This window comes from Triticum dicoccoides, chromosome 7B (genome assembly GCF_002162155.2).
Source record: "Triticum dicoccoides isolate Atlit2015 ecotype Zavitan chromosome 7B, WEW_v2.0, whole genome shotgun sequence".
NCBI lineage: Eukaryota > Viridiplantae > Streptophyta > Magnoliopsida > Poales > Poaceae > Triticum > Triticum dicoccoides.
In genome coordinates this window covers 472,782,116-472,790,659 of record NC_041393.1, presented here as the reverse complement: position 1 = coordinate 472,790,659, position 8,544 = coordinate 472,782,116, and the positions used below count along the sequence as shown (strand labels likewise).

The following is an 8,544-nucleotide window of genomic DNA, read 5'->3' as shown; positions in this document are numbered from 1 at the left end:
ACGCAACCTAAGAAGTTCTTTACGTACCTCCTCATAGGTCCTTTCAGGCCACCCAGACCTACGTAATTGGTGAGCCAATTCATTCATTATGGTGTCACTACCGGTGAGTTCGTCCCATGGAACTATCCTATTGTCCATCCTGAAATCGGTAGCTAGCCTCAGAAGAGTCCTGCTCATCCCAGGGTGAAAACTACGATCGAAAGGATAATGGGACATCTCGACTACACTACACTCGAATGCTTATCCACCTCCGTCTGAAGGGGGTTTTATAGGTAGAGAGGAGAAAATGGCGGGAAAGAACGAGTGCAGTGGAGCGGGATAGTATGGCGGGAGATATAGGCGGGAAAAATTGTTCCTGACTGGTGCATTTTTATTTCAGCAAACATAGATGTTCAAATCGAAAAGTCTGATACACACATATATAGATACAATGGGTCGCGCACGTGCATAGATGAATCACCCTACTTTACGATGACCACCTGGCCTTTCCTTACGACCGGAAGGGGACAAGCGATTAGGTGGCCGGGTCACACGAAGACCGCGGCCGTACTCCAATTCGGCTTCATGTGTCTGCGAGTCCTGCGTAGGTGGTGGAGTCGCGAATCCTTGTTGCGAACCTGAAACGTAATTGTACGCGTATGGTTGTGACTCCGGGGGGATAAAAGATGGGCCAATAACATCCCCTCCGAAGAACTCTGTAACTAATGATGTAACTGTGTCGCCAAGATCATGTGATGCTCCCCGGAGGCCTGTGTTGACGCCATGATCATGTGATGCTCCCCGGAGGCCTGTGTTGATGCCGCGTTGGGTGTTCTCATCGCCCCAATTAACATCAGGTGTGTCCTGCACATAGAAACATTTTAAACAAATTGTTAGAGGATAATATATGATATCATTGTAAATGCATTGAAATGTAAACATGACTACCTGAGCATATCCCTCTCCTATACTGTCTGGCCATTGTACTTGGTGCTGGTTTAAATCTGGTACACGAGTCTCCTCGGGCATGGGGATCCCTCGCGTGGAGAGAAACGGCTGAGATCCCTCACCTTGGGTGTATGCATCATATCCTGTGTATGCATATGGGTTAGGGGAAAGAAACTGCTCGGGCATCGAATCCAAGCCCGTGCCATGGTCCTGAGATGTCTGCCCCTGACGAAGCTGCATCGAAGAAGAGCGATGCAGTGGTAGAGATGAGTCATGTCGTGGCAATGTCGTTCTAGTACTCGGACCCTCCCCCCATTGCTCATGGCTCGTACGCGCCTCGCTTGGTCTGGACGACGGTGCCGCACTCGGTCTGGCTGACCTCGCTACCGGCATGTATGCTCCAGTGGCAACGTCGTCGCCTCTACCGCATCTGAACTTCTTTGCCACGAATTGTTGCAAAAGTTTCTGGAATGTCTTGCGATATGGGCCCTGGGCCGGCATGCTATCCGTAGCCATCTGCCCTACTTCGTTGACATTTTCAAGCTGAACAATATTTGAATGTTATTTAGTTCAAATGATTATGAAATGATGGACCTAAAAAAGTTACAAGTGATTACCAGGTGGTCACGATAGTAAGCTGCATGCAGCTCAACATGTCTCCGCGCCTGCTCCTCTTGTGTGAGATGTGTTGGTATAGTAGCTGGCTGACTGGCCAGGCTAGCACGTGTGTTCATGCAGTACCACTGCTTGTACGCTTGATCTGTACTTCCATCGTACGGCCTGCAAAATTAAATAATTACATAAACCGTTGTGATGAAAGCAAAGCATCTTCACGCATCGTATGATCATCGTAAAAAAATAATGTACATAAAATATACCTAAGTTGACGCACTATATCTGCTAGCGCTTCATTTGTCCACTTGTGTACCCATTCACTGTTCTCTTCCCTCCAATCGTATAAACTCCAACCCCTGCCCATATTGGTTAGCCTGCAAATTATGTAACAAAGTGTGAGTTTAGTAAATTAAAAATGACACTAACTATTTAGGGATGTCACATCTTACTTATGTGTTTCCTCATCGATACGTCTGGGAAAAGGTGGTGGAATTTCTTGATAGAGACTGAACTGTCTCATTACACGCTCTGGGTTGTAAGGTTCAACACACCACAGGAACAATAAGTTGCAGCGAGTCAGCCAGAATGCACTATCGGTCAACATGCCTGGTGTGAAGTGTCGAGCATCAAAGACCATTTTTAGCTGGTCCTGAGTCCACGGGTTCCATGTGACTTCTGCCTCATCAAGTATCTCAAACTGCTGGTGGTACATAGGGTAACAATTTTTCGCAATATCTGGAGACCAACGTTTCCGTGCCTTTGTCCACCTGGTGGCCATAGTTGCGCTAGCACCCTCGCCAAAGTCATATGGGTATATGGGTTGTACTATACGAGGTCGTCCTACAGGGAGGTATTCCCAGGACCACAACTGTAGAAACTCATAGGCGACACAAAGTAATGGAGCTTTTTGTGCGAAAGAGGTTTTTTGCGTGGCATCACACAAGCCTCTGTATGTATGAGATAGCATGGCAGAACCGAAGCTGTATTTTGGCTGCTCGGGTAAAGGTTCATCTACCATATTCTCCGCAATGTAGATGAGACCAGGGACAACAACGTCCCCATGTGAATTTGGAAATAGATTCCCGAGGAGCCACAACAAATATGCAAACAGATGTCTTTTTCTCGTCTCCTCATTGGCGAAGCTAGATAAATGAAGAAAGTTATCACGAAGCCAGACGAGTGGGATGCCCCGAGGGTTACCAGAACATTGTGATTCTGGCATTTCCATCCCAAGACGGGCTGCTATATCTAATGCCCAAGATGGAGGCACTCGTGGAGAGACTACCGGCTCACCTCTAATTGGTAGAGCAGTGATCATAGAAACATCTTTCAGTGTAGGTGCAAGCTCCCCAAAACGAAAGTGAAAGGTGTGGGTTTCAGGTCTCCACCGGTCAACGAGGGATGTCAAAAGGGATGGGTCCGAACGTACTTGGTCGTTGCATGATGTGAGCCTAGCAAAACCTTGTAGTCCATAAGCGTCAAGGTGAGCAAGGAAATGATTGTGTATTGGCCATGTTTTCTTTATGGTTCGAAGTCTGAAAGGCCGATAATCATGCTTAGTATTTGGTTTCAGAAATAGGTGGCAACGGTGCCCGGCGTCATGGGGCCCCTGCAAAAGCACTGGCACTTCACCCATAACCTGCACACAAACATACAAATATAAATTACGAGGAAGACAGAAATACAAATGCAAATCAAAATTAACTTAAAAAATACAAAGAGATACGATTTACATTAATTATCTGAAGTTAACATCAGGAGTACAATAATACAAAGAGAATCAATTTAAATTCAATATAAGTACACATAACGAGTAGAAATATAAATAGACATGGCGAGTACATATATATCAACATCATGCGTTGTTGTTGGCTCGATACGGGCAGTCTTTGCGTGAATGTCCAGGACACCTGCAAACGCGGCATCGTCTTGGTTCTCCCATCTGGCTATGGTCCATGTCATTGCGATGACGCCTAGACTGACGTCGTCCCTTTGCGGTTCTCATCAAGTCGGTGTTCGGAACCCATTTCGGCCCATCTGGCCACAACATTTTGTAGTTCATATCAATGCCCCAAGCCCAGAACTCACCGTTCTAAGTGTTGTACAGATTGTACATGTTGAAGTACGGCGATATGTATGGCTCGACGCTGATTTTTTGAACAGCAGCCGCCCGGAGCACATGACTGCAAGGGTAGCCCTCAAGCTTGGGCTTGTTACAAGTGCACTCACAGGAGGTTGAGCCAAGGGTGACAGCTTGCTTTTTTGATCCTCTGTGGTGACCCTTAACGTACTTGGCTCGCACATTGACCTCCCACTTATTCCTAAGTGCGTCCACTTTCCTGCAGCCATGACTTTGGGACTTCTTTGCTTTCTCGTCCAGATGTCTTTGCATCTTCTCGGACCATGGCTTGTTCAATTCAACTTGTGCTTTGGCGACGGTGACCCTGTCTGCAAAGTATGACAGGGTCCGGTTCCAAGTTTCTTCAATTAGGGCTGTGATAGGCAGTGCTCGCACCCCTTTAAGAACACCATTGTACACCTCTGACATGTTGCTGGTCATTATTCCATACCGAGCCCCGGTGTCGTGAGCCTGTGCCCACTTCTCCAAATGAGGGCAATTCTCGGTGATCCACTGGCTCAAATTTATGACCGTCCTACGACCCCTCCGGTCTTCTCTCTGCGGCAAGGCCGCGCGGTCGATCTCACCATTGATACCTGCCCATATCGCATTCATTTTGGCTACAGTTTTTTGCATGCACATCCTCTTGAATAACTTGAACCAATCCTTGTTTTTGAATTTGGAGTAAAAGTTTGCTGCCAAATGCCTCATGCACCACCTTCCCTCTAGATCGGGCCAGCCCCACTCTTCTTCCGACGCCTTAATTATTTCAAGAGCGCTTAATAATCCAGTGTTGCGATCAGAAATGATGCAAACACCTTTACGCTCTTTCACGACACCCATCTTCACGCAGCTCAGGAACCACAACCAGCTATCTTTGTTCTCGCTCTCGACCAATGCATATGCAATAGGAAGAAGCTGATTATTTGCATCCGCTGCAATCGCCACCAATAGTGTGCCCTTGTACTTTCAGTGAGAAAGGTACCATCAACAGATAATACCGGGCGACAGTGCCTGAAGGCTTGTATAGTCTGGGCGAATGCCCAGAATAAGCGGTCCAGGATTAGCTCACCCGGGTTCATTGGGTTTGGACGTTCTCTCCGCCAAACTTGAGTCCCCCTATTAGCACTTGCTATTTGATGAAGCATTCTAGGGGCATAAGAATATGCCTCCTCATAGGTACCATACAAGTTCTTAAATATATTTTCCTTCGCATGCCTAGCCTTGCTGTAGCTAACAGGGAATCCAATTAGATCCTCTGCATCTTTTTGCAGAGCCCTAACACTAATGTTGAGACTTCCCTGCACAATTGTTTCCATCGTCTGTGCCACAAATTTTGCTGTCACATTGCAGTGATCTGAAAGAGTCCCAGTTTGCTCACAGGTATGCTCCACTATTTTTGTGATATGCCATGACTGACATACCCCAGGCTTCAGTCTAGCGAGAACTCTTCCGCGGCAACCTTTCGCGGTGTGGATGCATATGACCTTCAACTCTTTTTTATCAGACTGCTTCACTCTATGCTGGCGGTGGATGCCGATTGCATAGCTACCCATTGCCTGGTAAGCAGACTTCTTATCTGGGAAAACTTGCCCAACCTCCAGGCTTCCCGCTCCTAGGCCAGAAGCAGAGTGAAATTCGTTGGTGATGCTCATATCCTGTAAAAACCCAGGTTGCAGTGCCGCCGCGACCGCCCTCTGAGGAGGAACATCTTCTTCTCCGCTTGACTCCGAAGACGCAGAAGAATGATCATCATCATCTAGCGCCTCCGGCAATCCCTCCACGTGTTCGCTCATGTCAACGGCCGCCGACCAATATCCTGTGTCATACACAGGCTGGCCGCCCGTCGGTTCCGATGGGCCGATGCTAGGGGCTGATGTGATGGCCAACTCGACCTCACCACCCCTGCTACTGCATCCGGCAACATCAGTGACTGAAATGAACTCCACATACACCATCGGCTGACCATACATTGAGTTATTGGGATTGCTTGCAAACCTCATGTACGACCCCCACGACCGATCACCTGTGACAGGCCGCAAACCCCAACGGGCAACTGTCCCATCATTTCCTCCGTCAACGACGAAGGCCTCCATTGTCATTTTTTTTCCTGCATCACTGGGCCAAACATCGCTCGGATGCACCTTCTAACCGCTGCGTAACCCACGTTGACCATGTCTCTCACCACTACTGTAGTCGACTCGCAGAAGGACACATCCACCCCGCATGGACCGTCGCGTAAGACGTTCCCATAGTACACTACTAAATTTTCCATAGTACCTAACCAACATACATGTTTACATTTCAAATAATTAGTAACTGAACATTTAGTAACGATGACAACATTTACATATCTTATGACTAAAATAATAACCGTATTTTCGTTATAAATATTCGGTTTGTTTTTAGAATCATTTGCTTAGACTTTAAGGGGTTGTTTGGTTAACGGGTATTTACAGATCTATTTTTCTCAAACTTGTCTATGAGCGTAACAAACTAAAACTCTGTTTGCTTTTCTCTAACTACCCCAAAAATATCCTAAAATAGTTCTCGTAACATGCAAAAACTTAACTTCTGGAAAAACGACTATTAGTAAAATATGGTTTTTCTACATAATTTCCTTACAACAGGTTATGACAAAACTGAGGGTAAGTACTCGCTATTCAAACAACCACTAAACATAATATTACGATAATAACATTTAAATATCATATGAGTGTCATTTTTCTTACAACAGGTTATGTCAAACTATTTTTCTTACAACATGTTATGACAAAACCCATGGTAATTACTCGCTATCCAAACAACCAATAAACATAATAGTACGATAATAACATTTTAATATCATATGAGTAAAACATTTAGTTTCTTTCGGCTTTATATAATTTTTTTCACATCATACGATAACAATCATTTATCTACAAATAATAATATTTACAGCAACATGCACATTATTCACAATAGTACATCAATACAAAAAATATTAACAAAATTACAGTATCATTTTTTTACCTTAGCTCCAATATGGATGTGCTTGCAAATGCAATTAAGCGTCAAAATAGTTCCAATAAATATCCGTCGCCAGTACTATATGAACGGAGTCAACCTGTTATCACATTAACATCAATATTACACACGGATTTTTCTTCCTGCTAACAAAATGGAAACACAATTTCTTCAATCATGTCTTCTCCTCCTTGTTTGTTACTAAGATGAATTATTTTACCTAATTACATACATCATTAAGTACATTAGCACATAATCTTAACATATAAAATTTAGATTATTGCGACATAACTATAGACTTATTAATAAACATACCACATAAAATAACATACCACATGAAATAACATACCACATGCAATAAAAAATATTGTAAATGTTGTATCTGTCGTCTGAAATTATTTCTAACCTCTACGCACTAACATAGCATAGCTAATGACGAGCTAAAAGACTAACTAATTACCACCCCGCATGCACAAATAAATAAATGTATTGCAAAGCTCATACCTTGATCTTCAACTTCGTACTTCACTTTCGCAACGCAAATCCTACTCCTCAAGCTCTAAATGACTCCAAATGACTCCTTCAAGTGCTAAAATTATGCCTAAAACAACAGAGAATACACACTTAGGAACTAATAAAACAGAACAAAAACATCATGCATGTGAACGAAACCAACAAAAATGGATAGATCTTACCTTAATCTAATTTTTCTTCAACTTCATCATCTTCGAAATCAAACTCCAAATCGACCAAAATCACGAGTAAAAGTGGCTACCTAGTTTTCCTTTCTGTCTATGTATGCGCTCAGAGAGAGTTAAGAGGTAGAGGAGGCAACCAGAGATATGCGAGAGAGAGTGTATGCGCACGGAGTCGCGGATGTGCGTTTAAAAAGAAGAGGACCACTGTATTGTCGGCAGAACAAACCAGAACTCACCTACCACGGCATCGGATTTCAGCATCGCGGTGTCTCATCATACGCAGCAACAACAACGCCTGAATGCTGTCGCTTCGGCTGGAGAAATAGACGGAAGCGAGAATCACGCATAGCTTTAATCAGTGTCGTTTACGTACCAATCAGTACTACAAAGTTTAGGCGGGAATCCGATCATCGAAACTTGTGGCAGGCAAAACAAGGAGCTGGGAAAAGCAGCGCCCGTGAAAATCTGCGCCACCGGAATCAGCGCCGCACGGGAATCAGCGCCGTCTGCGCCGTTGTCGCGTGTGCAGCAGCAGTGTCGCCGCCTCCTGCAGTGGCGGCCTGGCCCACAGGCGGGGCCCGCGAGCATCACGAGTGGTCGGCCCGCGCCCGACAGCGGCCAGAGAGGCCGCCTCACTAGGTGGCGGCGTGGCCCACCAGGCCTGGCCGTTCCGTCCGGGCTCGGCGCACTGTGCTGACACGGTTATTTCTCGCGCGGCCGCCTCTGGCGGTGGCGGCCGGGCCCGCCGCCTCATCCGGTGGCGGCAGGTGCCACGTGTCGCCTGCCGCGCCTGCCGCCACCGCTGAGGGGGTCCTTTTTAACAATGTTTTTGACATGTGGTATTTTTTGGCAATTCTGTTGGTCAGGGGGTCCTTTTGGACAAAAAATCTAGGCTAGCTTCAGGTTTCACTCTAACCAGAGAAATATCCATCAGGATGGCAAGCAAACAATCCATTGGTTCCAGAAAATCAGTCAAAATATGAAATGGGAGCAAACATTCATAAATAGCCAATGGGTTTCGGGTCCCGTTCGCATCCGAATTGGAAAAATAAAAATATCGAAAAGACTAATTTTTTAAAACTTTTTTGTAACAAACATGACTTAATATTGTCGTGATATCCATTTGAGGAGAGTAGATTGGTTTAGTAACCACATATTTCAATCACGTACCAAATTCAG

At 45.3% G+C, this 8,544-nt stretch overlaps 1 protein-coding gene across 1 annotated transcript; it reads right to left on the bottom strand.

Annotated features, from left to right (window-relative positions):
* Nucleotides 1-456: 456 nt before the first annotated feature.
* LOC119339006 lies at nucleotides 457-2,770 on the bottom strand. The gene is made up of 6 exons (XM_037611196.1): nucleotides 1,992-2,770; nucleotides 1,806-1,916; nucleotides 1,545-1,707; nucleotides 1,264-1,470; nucleotides 928-1,161; nucleotides 457-843 (listed from the first exon to the last, which is right to left on the bottom strand). The coding sequence occupies exons 1-6, from the start codon at nucleotides 2,768-2,770 to the stop codon at nucleotides 457-459; spliced, it is 1,881 nt and encodes a 626-aa protein (XP_037467093.1).
* Between the last annotated feature and the right edge of the window lie 5,774 nt (nucleotides 2,771-8,544).